Source organism: Chiloscyllium punctatum, chromosome 46 (assembly GCF_047496795.1).
Source record: "Chiloscyllium punctatum isolate Juve2018m chromosome 46, sChiPun1.3, whole genome shotgun sequence".
Lineage (NCBI taxonomy): Eukaryota > Metazoa > Chordata > Chondrichthyes > Orectolobiformes > Hemiscylliidae > Chiloscyllium > Chiloscyllium punctatum.
Window position 1 is genome coordinate 63828922 of NC_092784.1, and position 17385 is coordinate 63846306.

The 17385-nt window shown below is 42.0% G+C and overlaps 1 protein-coding gene across 4 annotated transcripts in view; it reads left to right on the forward strand.

Annotated features, from left to right (window-relative positions):
- The first annotated feature begins 55 nt into the window (after positions 1–55).
- Positions 56–17385, forward strand: part of ilf3b (interleukin enhancer binding factor 3b) — a 51382-nt gene continuing 34052 nt past the window's right edge. For 3 of the 4 annotated variants that reach the window (XM_072564493.1, XM_072564495.1, XM_072564496.1), the window contains exons 1-4: positions 56–156; positions 9345–9492; positions 10438–10664; positions 14182–14208. In XM_072564493.1, coding sequence (XP_072420594.1) covers positions 9490–9492; positions 10438–10664; positions 14182–14208 — 257 coding nt within the window. In that variant the 5' untranslated portion in view covers positions 56–156; positions 9345–9489. The other variant, XM_072564494.1, reaches the window with a different exon arrangement.

Genomic DNA, 17385 nt, shown 5'->3' on the forward strand with positions numbered 1-17385 from the left:
CTGCATCATGGGGTCAAATCACTGCCACCTGATTGGTGTGTTTGAACGGAGCGGATGGGGCTGCGCCTGCGCACTAATCATTATAAAAGGGTCCGTTAGCGGCGCATGAATCACGTGAGGCGGTTTTTTTGTTCTCTGTCCAGTGAGCAGGCGACGGTGAGTGAATGAGCTGCTCCGGGCCGGCGGGGAGGGAGGTAGGCAGAGTAGCGGCTAATGCATGTGGAGCATCGCTCCAGTCAGATTTAAAGGCCGGGGGACATGGGTTTCCCGGCGTTTGTCGCCGAGTCTCCCCCCCCGCCATATCTCGCACCGAAGTCCTGAGGTGCATCAATGGCGGCGTAAACGCCGGGGTATCGTGTGGCCCGGGCAGTGGGGGCGGGGTATACGGGAGGAGAAGTGAGCAGTTGCTCGATAAGATCGGCCTGAGCCGAGTGGCCGGTTTAAATGAGTCCGTTCTCTTTCTTCCCCCACCCCCACCACTGCGGCCATGAGGTAGTGAACAACCGCTCAAGATGGCGCTGACGGGTGGGGGGTTGGGGTGATGATGCGTGCGATGTAGAACGGACAGGCGCACCTTTCAGCTGTTCTGATTGGCAGCCTCCGTTCAGGACATTGATTGGCTGTTCTAGCAGAGCGCTCCTATTGGTTGAGGCAGGTGATATTGACCTATTGGTCTGCGCGTGTGCACGGGCTAATGGTGCTTCCTTTTTGTCAGTGTTCGCGCGGCTGAGGGCATGTCACCTTTCTCCGAAGTAGTAAGGCAGGATGAGGGATGGGGCATGCGATGAAACAGAGGAGTAGGAGTTGGGTAGATTCTAAATCAAATTTGCTGTTGGTATTTTGCTAAGCGAATATGTTAAGTTATATGTGCCAACGGTCGGTGTTTGAAACTAGGCCTTAGATCGGCCACGATTTCATTGAAGTGCATAACAGACTCGATGGGCAGAATAGCCTACATCTGTTCCTATATGTTCTGAAGCCATATCTATCTCGTTTTGGCCACAAGAATCTTCAGATATGAACTTCCATTATACGATGTACTTTTGTGAAATCTCAGATTTGTTGTTAATATTTTGGACGAGAATCCGAACCAGTCAGGATATTTCAGATAGGTCCCATTGTAAACCATTCTGGGGGAAACTATTTTGCCAATGGAACTAATGGCAGAGGATGGAAATCCTGTGGTTGATTGCACAAATGTCTGGGGCACCCACGTACATTCTCTGCATTGTTGTTGCTACCAGTTGGACAATGTTTGCTCTGTATTCTACTACTGGATATTTCATTCTTGACAACTGCAGCATACCATCATCTGACTGTTTACCTGTCGTTTCGAGTCATACAATGCAGAGTGCAGGCTATTCAGCCCTTGATCTCAGCTACTTCTCTTAGAAAGGGCTATTTCTTTAGTCCTTCTTTTCCCCGAAGTGATTTGTTTTAGATTCACGTGTATGGCATGAAAACTGAACTTTCAGTCCAGCACATCTGTGGTGACCAGATATCCTAACCAAATCTAGTCCCATTTGCCAGTACTTGGCCCATATCCCTCTAAACCCTTCCTATTCATATACCCATCCAGATTCTTTTTAAATGTTATAATTGTGCCAACCTCTACCACTTTTCAAGCACTTAAAGATTGTGTCGTCCCATTACTTTTTGCATTTCCAGGTCTTTATAACTTGCTGTGCATAAAGATTTGGTTCTTTACCATATGTCCTAAATGGGGCTCACTCATTTGACGGAAGTAGCTTCTCCATCGAAATATTTCCATTTATGAGTGTCTAAATGTATTCTTGGGGAAGCAGGTTTCATCTGTAGATTCTGACATGTCATCCACTTGTAAATGTGAATTGGATTAATTGATTATTGCTCACCATGGGGTGGCTCAATGGCAAGCACCAGGGATCAGTTTCAATTCCAGCCACAGGTGACTGTGGAGTTTGCACATTCTCCCCATGTCTGCATGGGTTTTCTCCCACAATCCAAAGATGTGCAGGTCATGTGAATTGGCCATGCTAAATTGCCCATAGTGAAAAGTGCATTCGTCAGAGAGAAGTGGGTCTATGGGGGTTACTCTTCAGAGGGTCAGTGTGGACTTATTCGGCTGAAGGGCATGTTTCCACAATGTAGGGAATCTAATCAAATCTAAACATTTCAGTCTTTTCCAGTTTCTTTACATGACAGTTTATCTAATCTGGCATATTTGGTATAATTATAAATTTCCTCAGCCTCTTTCAAACACTTTACATCCTTCATAGAGTGTGATGGTCAGATTAGCTGGGCCTCAGCGATGCAGCTAATAATTTCAATAAAGTTTAGCGCAAAATCTTTGTTTTGCATTGAATGCCTGTGTATGAGGCATGGGTCTTGTAAGCTCCTTTAACTCACTTATTACCTGCTACCATCAAAGGTTATGTGCTGTCCCTTCTAATGTCTTATACATTCAGCCACTTAATTAGTATTTTCCATTCTGTTAAGTAATATGTTGAATCCATTTTAAGTCAATCTCTTGTCTTTGAAAATGGGCAAAGGTGGCAAGATATGGACCAAAAGCAGGAGGATGAAGTTGAGATAAAGATATAAGCCATGCTCTAATTAACAGGTGAACAAGGTTAGAGGAACCAAGTGTCTTACCCCTGTTCTGTTTCATTTGCTTGATCATGCCTTTCAGTTGGTTTCAGTCCTCAGGGGTGTTTCATCCCTGACCACACAAGCATGGATATGCCCACCCAGAACCAGCTTTGTTTTTATGCTTTCCAGCATGTTGTTTGCATGTTTGCTTCTCCATTGCTAGAAAAATAGGTTTTTAGTTTGTCTAGACAGGAGTGCTCTATTTATCTGACATCCATTAGATTGAAAAGAAAGGACTACATTGGACCAATTCATTGGCTGATTTTACATAACAACAAAAGCTGTGCATTCAGCTGATTGCATTTCCTGCTGTTCATGTCTGATTGCTACCTTAACTAAATTCACCTGGCACAACCCATTTGGATCTGTGTAAGACTACTAAAGATCCATTGATATCCAGGTTAATTAATTGAGTTTCTCATAGGATTTTTAGGTCAGGGCACATTTGGAATATTGTTAGTAGTTTTTGGCCTGTTTTTAGGGAAGGATATGTGAGTCTTGGCAATCCAGAGGAGGTTCAGAAGAATAATCCTGGAGGGCTTGTTGTATGAGGGGAAATCGAGCACTCTGGGTCTGTAGTTAATGAGGTTTAGAAAGATGAGGGAGATCTGATTGAAACTTACAGAATACTAGATGGCGTGGCTATGGAGAAGATGTTCCCACCAGTCAGAGGGACTAGGACCCAAGGTCACGGTCTCACTAAAGCAATGATGCTTTAGAACTGAGCTGAAGAATTTCCTCAGCCGGGGAGTGATGAATCTGTGGCTACACTGCCACAGGAGGCTGAGAGTCATTGTGTAGTAAGGGGATCAAAAGCTGGGAGTAGAAGGCAGGAGATTGCGGGTTGAGAAACATGGGGGTTGGGAGGAGCTGGGTAGAATTGACTAGGAGAGAAGCCTAGTAGGAAAGACAGTGGAACAGCAATGGCACGAGTTTCTGGGAGTAATTCAGAAGAGACAGCAGAGATTCATCCTGAGGAAAAAGATGCATGGTACAGATAGGATCAGGCAACCATGGCTGACTAGGGAGGTCAGGGATGGCATAAAAGCAAAAGAGAGAGCATATAAAGTAGGGAAATCAGAGGATTGGGAAGCGTACAAAGACCAACAGAGAGCAGTAAAAAAAAGAGGAAGAAGATTAACTATATGGGGAGGTGAGCAAGCAATAGAAAAGAAGACTGAGAGTTTCTTTAGATATTTAAAGGGCAAAAGTGGACATTGGGCTACTGTAAAATGACACTGGGGAAATAGTCATGGAGAACAAATAAATGGCTGAAGAATTAAATAATTACTTTGCTTAAGTCTTCACGATGGAAGATATGAGTAATATACCAAAAATTCAAAGCGTGATGGGGCAGAACTTTGTGTGGTGGCCATCATCAAGGAGAAGGTGTGAGAGAATCTGAATGGCCTGAAGGTGGATTAATCGCCTGGACCAGATGGAGTACATACCAGAGTTCTAAGGGAGATAGCTGAAGAGATATGGAAGCATTAGCGGTAATCTTTCACGGATCATTAGAATCAGAGAGGGTCTCGAGTCCTGGAAAATCACTAACGTAACACCCTTGTTTAAAAAGCAACTAAGGCAGAAGATGGGAAACTAAGACTGATTAGCCTAAGATCCTGGAATCCATCATGAAGGATGAGATTACTGAATACTTGGAAGCCTATAGTAAAATAGGGTAAAGTCTGCATGGTTTCATCTAGGGTAGGGCATACCTGACAAATCTGCTGGAATTCTTTGAGAAAGTAATGGGCAGCTTAGACCAAGGAGAACCAATGGATGTTATCTACCTAGACTTCAAGAATGTACCACACAGGATACTACTGAGTAACCCATGGTGTTAGAGGCAAGGTGCTAGCATGGATAGAAGCGTGGATGTCTGGCAGAAAGCAAAGAGTGGGGTTAAAGGGGTCTTTCCCAGGGTGGCAGCAGTGGCAAGTGGTGTTCCCCAAGGCTCAATGTTAGGACCACAACTTTTCACTTTATACATTAACGATTAGAAAAAGGAACTAAGGGCATTCTAGTTAAGTTTGTAGACAATGCAAAGATAGGTGGAGGGCCAGGAAGCATTATGGAAATGGGGAAGCTGCAGAAGGATTAGGACCGGTTAGGAGAGTGAGCAAAGAAGTGACAGATGGAGTACAACATAGGAAAATATGAGGTCATGCATTTTGATAGGAAAAATAGAGGCATGGACTGGTTTCTAAATGGGGAGAAAATTCAGAAGTCTGAATTAGATTAGATTCTCTACAGTATGGAAACAGGGCCTTTGGCCCAACAAGTCCACACTGACCCACCTATACCCATTTCCCTCTGACTAATGCACCGAACACTCGGGGCAATTTAGCATGGCCAATTCACCTAACCCGCACGTCTTTGGACTATGGAGGAAACCCACGCAGACACTGGGAGAATGTGCAAACTCCACACAGGCAGTTACCCGAGGCTGGAATTGAAAGGTGGAATTGCAAAAAGTCTTGGGAGTTCTAGTCCAGGATTCTCTCAAGGTAAACTTGCAGGTTAAGTCAGTAGTTAGGAAGGCAAATGCACTGATGGCATTTATTTTGAGGACTTGAATATAAAAGCAGGGATGTACCTCTGAAGCTCAATAAGGCTCTGGTCAGGCTACATTTGGAGTATTGTGCACAGATTTTGGCCCCATATCTCAGGAAGGATGTACTAGCCCTGCAGCGGAGATTCATCGGTACGTGCCAGTAATGAAAAGCTTAGCATATGAGGAAGCTTTGAGGACTTTAGTTCTATACTCAATGGAGTTTAGAAGAATGAGGGAGGATCTGGTTGAAACTTTCAGAAGACTGAATGGCTTGGACAGAGTAGATATTGAGAAAATGTTTTCATTGGTAGGAGAGATTTGAGTCAAGAGTGCACAGCCTCCAAGTAAAGGGAAGACCTTTTAGAATCGAGATAAGGAGAAACCTCTTCAGCCAGAGAGTGGTGAATCTATGGAATTTACTGCCAAAGAAAGCTGTGGTGGCCAGGTCATTAGTATTTTTAAGACTGAGATGGAGGGGGTTCTTGATTGTAAAGGGAATCAAAAGTTACGGGTTGAAAACTTATCAGCCATGATTGAATAGCAAAGCAGACTCGATGGGCTGAATGGTCTAATTTCTGCTCCTATGTCTTAGGTCTTATGCTTAGGATAAGACCGTTTTGACCAAGTACTTTTAGAAGTAACTGTTAGCAAAATTACAACAAATAAGCACTCCTTTTGAGTTTTAGTTTTCACTTTATTGGACAGTGCATATGTGGGTTGGTGTATGCTGATGGAAAGGTTCATATTTGGAGGGGATATTGGAATTCCTAAAATGAGAGAGTTTCTACAGACTGAAAAGCTCTCAAAGTAATTCTTTAGCTAATACTGATTTAATACTTTTGAGAAGAGTAGGGTGCTCAAGTGGCTTTTTTTGATAATGATACCCATTTATGTCTGCAGAAAGTTGTAGTACATCTGTGGATTGTATCCAGATAATTGAGCGAGTCTCCATCTTTTTCACCAGGAACGATTTGATTTGGGAGGGGATATTTTGACAATTTCATTCATCGTCCCTTGAATTCCGAACTATTCTGTACATTCCCTGATGAACAGAATTTTACGGTATATTAAGGATATCTAGACATTTTAGCTACATCATCTCTTAATTATCCACTGAATCCCTTTGCTAGTCGTCATTAATTTTACCTCTGAAAGCTATGATTGATTATTGCTTCCAATATTCCTTGTAGAATGTTCTCCATCCTTACATTTCTGAACTTAATTTGAATTGTGTTCTTTTAATGCTGGATCTTACATTTATACCCACCACTTATGAGATGACAGTTAATAAAATTATGAAGAAAATGCACCAGGTAAACAAGCCTACAACCTAACTTGATTCTGTTTCTTCTCCCAGTGGGCAGTACCCTAAACTCCATGTGTTCATTCTGTTTCAATTTCTCTTTTATTCTCCTGTCACATAAATGTTGTCAGTTTCCATATCAATCTCTAACTTATTAGAAAGTGCATGTTACTATCAGAAGAGTCTTGGTGGCACCCACAGCCTGACTTAGCTCATGTTTATCCTTAACCCTGCTTATTTATTGCATCCTGTTGCTGATTTCTTTTAAATAAACCTGTCTTGCAGTGCAGTAATAATTCTACAATTGATGGAATATTTTCCTTGTTTGAAAGGATAAAGATTTACTTGCAGACTATGGTTGCTGGTAGCTCAAAGAAATCTCGAGGTGGTAATAGAAAACTAAAGTTGATGCCACCACCACCATGGGTATGGGACAAGGGGCAGATTTGCACGGAGCTTCTGTACTGGGACATACTCATTCGCAGTAGCAGGTGCCTCTATCCTCAGAACTATTGATAGGTAAATGTTAGGTTTCACAGGTTATCAATTTAAAGTTTCATGACTAGCTGCTTGAAGTATTCTGAAACTGGGAGGGAGAGGTCATGGGTTTCATGCTCTGCTCAGTTCACTGTGCCCAAGGTGAATCTTAAATTAAGTGTAACCTTCAAGGAATCATTGCACCCTTGAGATATTGTCTGTATCTTGCACTAATGTAATGCTTACATGCAGCCCTTTGCATATGTGGATGTTACACTCCACTCTTATTAACTCTGTAGCCCAAATGTGTTCATTGATATCATGACTAGCTGTGAAGCTCTTTTTAGGACCAGACAGGAATTACTTTGGTCTCTTGACCTTGAGGCCCACAGCCCTCTGTAAAGGTTCTCATGCTGTCGTCAAATGTTCATTTGCCATACTTGTAAAATACATTATCTCATTTTAAAGGTTCACTTCATTGAACAACTACTGAAAGAATAAAAATAGTCCCAGTGTTTGGGACTATTTACATATTTAACTTTGCAATTAGCTTCTTTGCAGCTTTGTTTGTGAATTCATGACTTAAATCAACATTTGCAAGCATTTATTTTAATGTGTTCACTGCCTAACAGGATGTGAACTTGACTAAATCTTTTCTTAAACTGGTAAAGGGCCCAGTTAACTTTGCAGTTTACCACAAGGCTGCCCAGGCAAATTGGCAAAGCCCAACACTAACAGTTTGCTCATGTTATTTTCAAGATATATGGACTTTTGAAATGATGCAAACATCTTATTAGATGAAAATTGGAGCATGCTTTAAATGTAGAATCATCATTGCTGTTTGTTATGGGTATAACTAATTACAGAGGAACTTTGATTATCCAAAAGAGATGGGCAGGCATTATGTTATTCAGATAGTTGATTATTCGGTTAATCGATTCTGTGCCTTTGCTCTGGGGCTGGGTTTTCTGTGAAGTCTGCTCCTTGTTCAGGAGGTAAGGCAGCATCACAGCAAGCGCGAACCCCTGCTCCCCAACCCTGTCCAACACAGCCCCCTGACCGCCCCCCAATTCTGTCCAACCCTGCCCCCAATCTCATCCAATCCCGCTTGCCTGCTCCCCAATGCCGCAGCCTGCCCGCCCCATCTGCCCCGCCCCCTCTCCGGGGCAGCTGGACTGGACACCAAGACTGATGCTGCTACTACCTTTTGTGGGGTCAGTCTCCAAATAGCATGCAAACACAACATTTTGACTGGTTCCACCGTTGCCCTGTATAGGACAATATTGGAGAGATTATCTGGGGAAGGGACGGGTTTAGGGTACATGCCTATGTAGAACTCCAGGAAAAGTGTGGGAAAAGAGAGAAAGAGGGGGTGGGCAGTCAGTCATTCAGTGACCGTGCCTGCACTCCCATCAGTCCAGGACTGTTCTCAGCAGCGCTTTTGATCACTGGAAACAAAAGACGCGATCAGTGTTGGACACACATCTTTGTAATGTTTTTGCTGGGACCTTGAGATCTCCTTCGGATAATCAAATTTCCTCTGTATTGCTAAACTGATGGTATCACTGAACCTATCAATTTGGCTGTTCACATGCCCATGTGAGTCCCCTTTATTTGATGGAACTGCTATATGTATCACTGTAATAAAATCTGAATGAGGAGGATGAATTAGAATGTGCAGTGATGAGTTAGTTTGATGATGTTTGTGACAATTCAAGCTCTGAAACTATTACACAGATTTTCTGAGAAGCTATTGTTGATTTGCTCCAAGTTGGGGAAGGAATGTCAGTGATGTATGTATAAAAAGATGCTGGCATGTTTTATTTGGCCGGCCAGCAGTCCAAGCTCTTGTAATTGGAGTGTACTTGAAGATTTGAGTGGATATGTTTTTGGCAACATAATTTTGATTGCAAGAAGTGATCCTGGATTTCTGTAGTTGATGTGTGCTATGTGTTCTATTTTCCATTTACATAATGCAAAGATTGTATTGTGGTTTGTAAGTACAGTACAGTAGTTGGAACATGAAATGCATCTGTGTAATGCAACCAGCAAATTTATTTGAGCTGAGAATGAGCTTCATGCTGGACCCTTTTTACTTATTAAATGCAAGTGGTGACATATTAGTCAATCCTCTTGATGATTGCACAGACTGAGCAAGTCATCTTTAAAATCATGGTGGTTTAATTCATCCAACCCAAATGACAAGTCTGCCTAGTTTGTTTTAAGTTTAACCTTGTCTGCTTTTCAGTGAAACAGATATTTAAAATTTACACTGGAGCTCCAGTTTGAATATGGGCACTAACTATGGATTAAACCCTTTTTATAAGGTACTAATTGAGGAGAGATGTGTGTTCTTATTACTCTCTTCAATTGTAGATTCGAGGAGCTGCACCTGTGGTATGACTGTCTAAGCTTGAGGAAGGGCTGAAAACTTGGAAAAACTTGACAAAGCACCAAAGAAATCTCAAAAGAAGCCAAAGGAACCCCTCCTAAGCTAGAGTGGGTGGACGCTGAAGCCAAAATGGTAAGTGTATCGTATGGGAAAGGAAGTTTTTCTTCTGATTGAAAGACTCATTTGTGGTTGTTTGAAGATACTACAAATATTAAAAATTAAAATCTACTCCATTTGGGGAAAACTGATTAATTCACACGTTAATTACTAAAATGGCTAGAATAATAGAAGTATTGTCTTCGCATACCTGCCCTTCTAAATCTAATTACTCTAGGGTTCAATTGATTAAAGTTGACTAGTTTATGATAGTGATCTATACAGTGCAGAATTAGTTTCAGTTGAGGTAACAGTGGTGACACTTCAGTTTCTGCACGAAGAATTTGGAAGAACAGCCAAAGTCTTTCTCTGAATTATGATATAGTACAACTTGTCTGAATGAGTAAGTATATTTGAGGGGTAGATCTGGGTTAGCTGTAATCACTGCTTGAAGAATTTGTTGGTGTTCTCTCTTTGGATTTACCAAAACTGCATCCTCTGTTAAATATAGCTGTTGAACATGGAATTATAATCCTCAGACCAAGGTGCTTATCAAATTTATTAGTTAAGCTGTTGCATTTTTGAGCTCAGGCTTGTATCCACACCACACAAAAAGTGATAAATCATTTAGTTTGCTTTGAAATTACAATAGTAGATAAAGGTGAAGTTACCATCATCCCAGAGGAACCTCAGAGCTGTGCTGTAATTAGAGACTACTGGTGGTGAGTTTAACCACACCTCAGGCAAGAAGCGAGGCTGGGAAGGTGGGACCTTCATGGTGGGTTCAATTGGCTCAGGAATTGAACCTGTGCTGCTGAAATTACTGCTTCGCTAACCAACTGAGCTAACCAACCTTGGTATTTTTAGTAAGTAATTTAGGAACCAGAAATTTGAATAGTTCTGACCAGATATTGACATTTTATGTTTGCTTGTTTATCAGTCTAAATGTTTTGTAACCAGTTTCTGTTGTGTTCTGTCCAGCGTCCCATGCGTATATTTGTGAATGATGATCGCCATGTGATGGCAAAACATGCTGCCATCTACCCGACTCAAGAAGAACTGGAAGCAGTACAAAATATGGTGTCACACACAGAGAGGGCATTGAAAGCAGTTTCAGACTGGTTGGACGACCAAGAGAAGGCGAGTGTTAAAACAGAGGTTACTGAAGTTGCTGAAGCACCGACCACTGAAGGAGAAAATAAGGAGGGGTAAGTAGGATTAATATTGTAGTAAAATGGGAGGGAAATGAATAACTTTGTCAAATATTCTGGGAATTGTATGAAATAGATTAGTAAGTTAGAGAATGATCAGTGTTTACGCTAAGATCATAGGAAATAGGAACAGAAGTGGGTCAGTTGCCCTGTTTAGCCTGCTCTACTATTTATTAAGATCTGCTTGCGGCTTGGCTTTTCCTGCCTGACTCCCTTTATCAATAAAACATCTGTAACACTCAATCTTGAATATATTTACATGACCCAGCACCAACTACTGTCTCTAATTTCTAAAAACTAGCCATCACAAAATAAATTTTTCTACATTTCTAACTTTAAACAAGAGGCTTCTTTATTTTTAAATTGTACCTCGATTTCTAGAGTTTCATCCATGACTCAAAATCCTATGTTTCAGAAAGCTCACCTCTTGTTCTTTATAAATTCCAGAATGTATAAACCATTCTGTCCAAGCTTTCCTCGTACGACAACTCAATGATAAGAATCAACTTAGTGCGCCTTTGCTTAATTGCTTTAAATGGAAGTATATCCCTAAGTGCAGATACCAAAATTTTATACCACGTCTCCCTTTCAATAAACAAATATTCTTTAACCATTTGCTGTACCTGCTTATTAACTTTTCATGATTTAATATGAAAGATCACCCATGTGCCTCTGTACCACAATGTTCTGCAGTCTCTCCATTTAAATAATGTGCTTTTCTGTTTTTCCTGCCAAAGTGGGCATGTTCACATTTTCTACTCATCTGCCAGATTTTTGCCCACTTAAGCTATTTCTTTGAAGACTCTTTGTATCCCCTCAATTCGTAAGTTAGCTAATTTGGCAATAGTACAATTGATTCCTTCAACCAAGTCAAGATTGTCAAGACTGTTCTGAAGGAGGGTCACTGGACCGAAATGTTAACTGATTTCTCTCCATAGATGCTCTCAGATCTACTGAGTTTTTCCAGTAATTTCTCATTTTGTTAACAATTGTCATTATTTGGGGATCCAACATTGATGTGTGGTGCTCCGTTCATTACAAAATGGCATCTTGGAAATGATTAATTAATCTCAACTCTTAGTTTCCTGTTAGCTCGCTAATACACCAAACCCAACAGCATAGCAGTTATATGCATACTTTTTATGTGGCAGTATCAATTGCCTTTTTGGAAGTCTAGGCAGATCCACTAGTTCCCCTTATGTCTACCCTATTTATGTGCTCAAAATAGTTCTAATAAATTTGTAAAATGCTACAGGTGTATCTCTTCTGATCTGTCAGCCCAGTCTGCATTTGCACAAAGCAAAAGGATCATTAAAATCATGAGGATTGCAGCACTAACAAAACAGCGGGAATTGTACCCTAACTGAAGTGACAATTACTTTATCTAAAATAACTGCTATTCATCTGATGGTGTTGCGTATTGCTTTTTTAACATGTTTAAACACTCTCTCGTGCTGACCCTGATGTTTTCTCCAACGATCAGACAAATTCTCCTGTCTAGCAAAGGCCTGGTCCCGAGGCTATTGGATTATGGAGGTGCAATCTGTATTTTCTTTTCATAAAACTATGTTTTTGCTACATTAATGTATTGTACTGGCTTACAGTTTCCTACTTTGACTGTCTCTCTTTTTGAATTATGTTTGCAGTTTTCTAATCTGTATTCCTACCTATCCCTGATTTGCCATCCTCTAATTTTGTTTTCTTCTGTGGAGTTATTGAATATTTTTAAGACAAAGGGATAGATTCTTGTTAGACTTTGGAGTCAAAGGTTACCACGAGTTAGGTGAAATGTAAATTTGGAACGCCAACAGATTAACCATGATCTTTTTGAATAATGAGCAAGCTCGAGGAGTGAGCTGCCTGCTTCTGCTAATTCATACGTAATGGAATATATGTTTGAGAGCTGTGGAATATCTCCTTCTGTATCAACAACTGCTTCTCTCCATTCTACACTTTTACCCTGTTTTCCCAGTCCACTTCACCCGATTTTCTTGTCTTACATTTGGTATTAGAGCCACATTTAGCTGGGGTTTCACTCCCAGCTGAATGAGATTTGTCATTATTATATCACTCTTTGCGAAGTACCCTTCTTATGAGGCCGTTTATTAATCTTGTTGCATTACATATTACCAGGTCAGAAATTGGCTTGATTCACTCAGATCCAGAACACGATGATCTAAAAATACCTTATACTCTGAGCTCATTCTCTGGGGGCACCTTTGCAAATTTGATCTGTCCAGTCTATAACTACCCTTGATCATTGCAGTTTCTTTCATAACCATTCTAAATATTTCTTGATTTTATTTCTTTGTGCAAATTATTCAAATTATAGTATATAGAAAGGCCTTGTCTGCTTTTTGATGGGGCTGTCCTGACTTCTGTTTGTTTGCAGCTGGATGTTCTATTTACAATCCTTCAGTGTACATCGCAGCAGCCTCTGTTACTTCAGAGGGTTTCAAAGGTTGTGTCAAGAGACAGTTCCAGTTGTATCTATCTGATCCAATATTACTACTGTTTTTTTTTTAAATGCAGTGTTGTAGTTATTTTGTAATCATCCTATTCAGAAATATTATTACACACTTCTGGAATGGGTGAGTCTTGAATCCAGACCTTCTGGTGTAGAAGTACTGCTGAACCACAAGAGCTCCCAAAAACTGCAACATGACAAACTTGCTTTTTCTCTGGTAGATTGGAGTGTAAAATATTCATTTTAACTACTAATCCGAAAACTCTAAAACAGGAAGCAAACTCGAGAGAATAATTAATCTGAATAGGGTTAAAGAATTCACTCAAACTGTCCTTTTTAAAGTTGTCACATTCTTTTAGGCAGCATGGTGGCTCGGTGGTTGGCACTGCTGCCTCACATGCCAGCGTCCAGGGTTCAAATCCAGTCTCTGATGGCTGTCTGTGTGGAGTTTATCTGTTAACCCTCTTGTATGTATGGGTTTCTACTGGGTGCTCCACTTCTCCCACAGTCCAAAATGTGTAGGTTAAGTGGGATGGCCTTGCTAAATTACCCTGTAGTGTCTGCAGGTGTGCAGATGAGGTGGTTTAGCCATGGTAAAAATATTGGGGATAGGGTGGTAGGCTTGGTCTCCGTGGGATGTTGAATGGGAGGTCAGAGCAGACTCGATGTGCTGAATAGCCCCTTTCACCACTATGGGATTCTATGATTCTAAGTACATCACATTTAGACCTGTAACAATACATTTAATTTGGTCGCAAATTTGAACCTTAGGCTGTCAAATTATGCTTTTGAGTAACTTTGCTACCTTTGGTGAAATGCTACTTCGAACAAACACTAAAATATTTGTAGCTTGATGTGTATGTATTGCAGATAAGCTTTCTGAATATTTTTTAAAAGAGGGAAGAAAAATCGAGGTTGGAATTGCTGAAAAGCTATCCATTGGGTGCAATAATAAATTGAAATTGTTCCAGTACTGTGTTGCTTAGATAGCACCATCAGTTACATACATTTCTATAGTGACATGACATTTTTCTTTTTCCTTCACAGAACAGAAGACCATGACAACTTTACCATGTATGCCATTTTTTAAACTCTTTCTGTACTGATAGATTGTTTACAAAAACAAAAGCACTTTTATGACAAATATTAGCTTGCTTTTAATTTAATAAATTAGTAATCATGTTACAGCCACTGTTAACAATTATAAATTTTGGAATACACCGTCATTTAGAACATAGAACAATACAGCACAGAACAGGCCCTTCGGCCCACGATGTTGTGCCGAACTTCTATCCTAGATTAAGCACCCATCCATGTACCTATCCAAATGCTGCTTAAAGGTCGCCAATGATTCTGACTCTACAACTCCCACGGGCAGCGCATTCCATGCCCCCACCACTCTCTGGGTAAAGAACCCACCCCTGACATCTCCCCTATACCTTCCACCCTTCACCTTAAATTTATGTCCCCTTGTAACACTCTGTTGTACCCGGGGGAAAAGTTTCTGACTGTCTACACTATCTATTCCTCTGATCATCTTATAAACCTCTATCAAGTCACCCCTCATCCTTCGCCGTTCCAACGAGAAAAGGCCGAGAACTCTCAACTTATCCTCGTACGACCTACTCTCCATTCCAGGCAACATCCTGGTAAATCTTCTCTGCACCCTCTCCAAAGCTTCCACATCTTTCCTAAAGTGAGGCGACCAGAACTGCACACAGTACTCCAACTGTGGCCTAACCAAAGTCCTGTACAGCTGCAACATCACTTCACAACTCTTGAATTCAATCCCTCTGCTAATCAACGATAATACTCCATCGGCCTTCTTACAAACTCTATCCACCTGAGTGGCAACCTTCAAAGATCTATGTACATAGACCCCAAGATCCCTCTGTTCCTCCACCTGACCAAGAACCCTACCATTAACCCTGTATTCCGCATTCTTATTTGTTCTTCCAAAATGGACAACCTCACACTTGGCAGGGTTGAACTCCATCTGCCACTCCTCAGCCCAGCTCTGCATCATATCTAAGTCCCTCTGCAGCCGACAACAGCCCTCCTCACTGTCCACAACTCCACCTATCTTCGTATCATCTTCAAATTTACTGACCCACCCTTCGACTCCCTCATCTAAGTCATTAATAAAAATTACAAACAGCAGAGGACCCAGAACTGATCCCTGCGGAACTCCACTTGTAACTGGGCTCCAGGCTGAATATTTACCATCTACCACCACTCTCTGCCTTCGACCGGTTAGCCAGTTTTCTATCCAATTGGCCAAATTTCCCTCTATCCCATGCCTCCTGACTTTCCGCATAAGCCTACCATGGGGAACCTTATCAAATGCCTTACTAAAATCCATGTACACTACATCCACTGCTCTACCCTCATCCACATGCTTGGTCACCTCCTCGAAGAATTCAGTAAGACTTGTAAGGCAAGACCTACCCTTCACAAATCCGTGCTGGCTGTCCCTAATCAAGCAGTGTCTTTCCAGATACACGTAAATCCTATCCCTCAGTACCCTTTCCATTACTTTGCCTACCACAGAAGTAAGACTAACTGGCCTGTAATTCCCGGGGTTATCCCTATTCCCTTTTTTGAACAGGGGCACAACATTCGCTACTCTCCAGTCCCCTGGTACCACCCCCGTTGCCAGTGAAGACGAGAAGATCATTGCCAACGGTACTGCAATTTCCTCTCTTGCTTCCCACATAATCCTAGGATATATCCCGTCAGGCCCGGGGGACTTGTCTATCCTCAAGTTGTTCAAAATGTCCAACACATCTTCCTTCCTAACAGGTATCTCTTCTAGCTTATCAGTCCGTTTCACACTCTCCTCTTCAACAATACGGTCCCTCTCGTTCGTAAATACTGAAGAGAAGTACTCATTCAAGACCTCTCCTATCTCTTCCGACTCAATACACAGTCTCCCACCACTGTCCTTGATCGGACCTACCCTCGTTCTCGTCATTCTCAGGTTTCTCACATACGCATAGAATGCCTTGGGGTTATCCTTGATCCTATCCGCCAAGGATTTTTCATGCCCTCTCTTAGCTCTCCTAATCCCTTTCTTCAGGTCCCTTCTGGCTATCCTGTATCCCTCCACTGCTCTGTCTGAACCCTGTTTCCTCAACCTTATGTAAGCCTCCTTCTTCCTCTTTACTAGACATTCAACCTCCCTCGTCAGCCAAGGCTCCCTCACACGACCATTTCTTTCCTGCCTGATCGGTACATACATATCAAGGACACGTCGTATCTGCTCCTTGAAAAAGTTCCACATTTCCACCACATCCTTCCCTGACAGCCTATGCTCCCAACGTATGCTCCTCAAATCCTGTCCTACAGCATCGTAATTTCCCTTCCCCCAATTGTAAAAACTTCCTTGTTGTGCGCACCTATCTCTCTCCATAACCAAGGTGAAAGTCACAGAATTGTGGTCACCATCACCAAAATGTTCACCCACTAACAAGCCCACCACTTGTCCCGGTTCATTACCGAGTACCAAATCCAATATGGCCTCCCCTCTGGTTGGACAATCTACATACTGCGTTAGAAAAGCTTCCTGGACACACTGCACAAACACCGCCCCATCCAATCTACTTGATCTAAAGAGCTTCCAATCAATATTTGGGAAGTTGAGGTCGCCCATGACTACGACCCTGTGGCTTCTGCACCTTTCCAGAATCTGTTTCCCAATCTGTTTCTCCACATCTCTGCTGCTATTGGGGGGCCTATAATAAACACCCAACAAGGTGACTGCACCTTTCCTATTTCTGACTTCAGCCCATACTACCTCCAGAGGCAGATCCCCCTCAAACTTCCTTTCTGCAGCCGTTATACCATTTCTAATTAGCAATGCCACCCCCCCCTCCTTTTTTACCACCCTCCCTAATCTTACTGAAACATCTGTAACCAGGAACCTCCAATAGCCATTCCCGTCCCTCATCTATCCATGTTTCCGTGATGGCCACAACATCATAGTCCCAAGTACCGATCCACGCCTTAAGTTCACCCACCTTATTTCTGATGCTCCTTGCATTGAAGTATACGCACTTGAGCCCATCTCTGTGTCCGCAAGTAGTCCCTGTCAGTGCTACCTTCTCCACAGCCTCCCTACAGTCTTGGACATCCTGACACACAGCTAGCTTACTTGCTGGACTACAAGTCCGGATCCCATCCCCCTGCCAAATTAGTTTAAACCCCCCCGAAGAGTGCTAGCAAACCTACCCCCCAGGATATTGGTGCCCT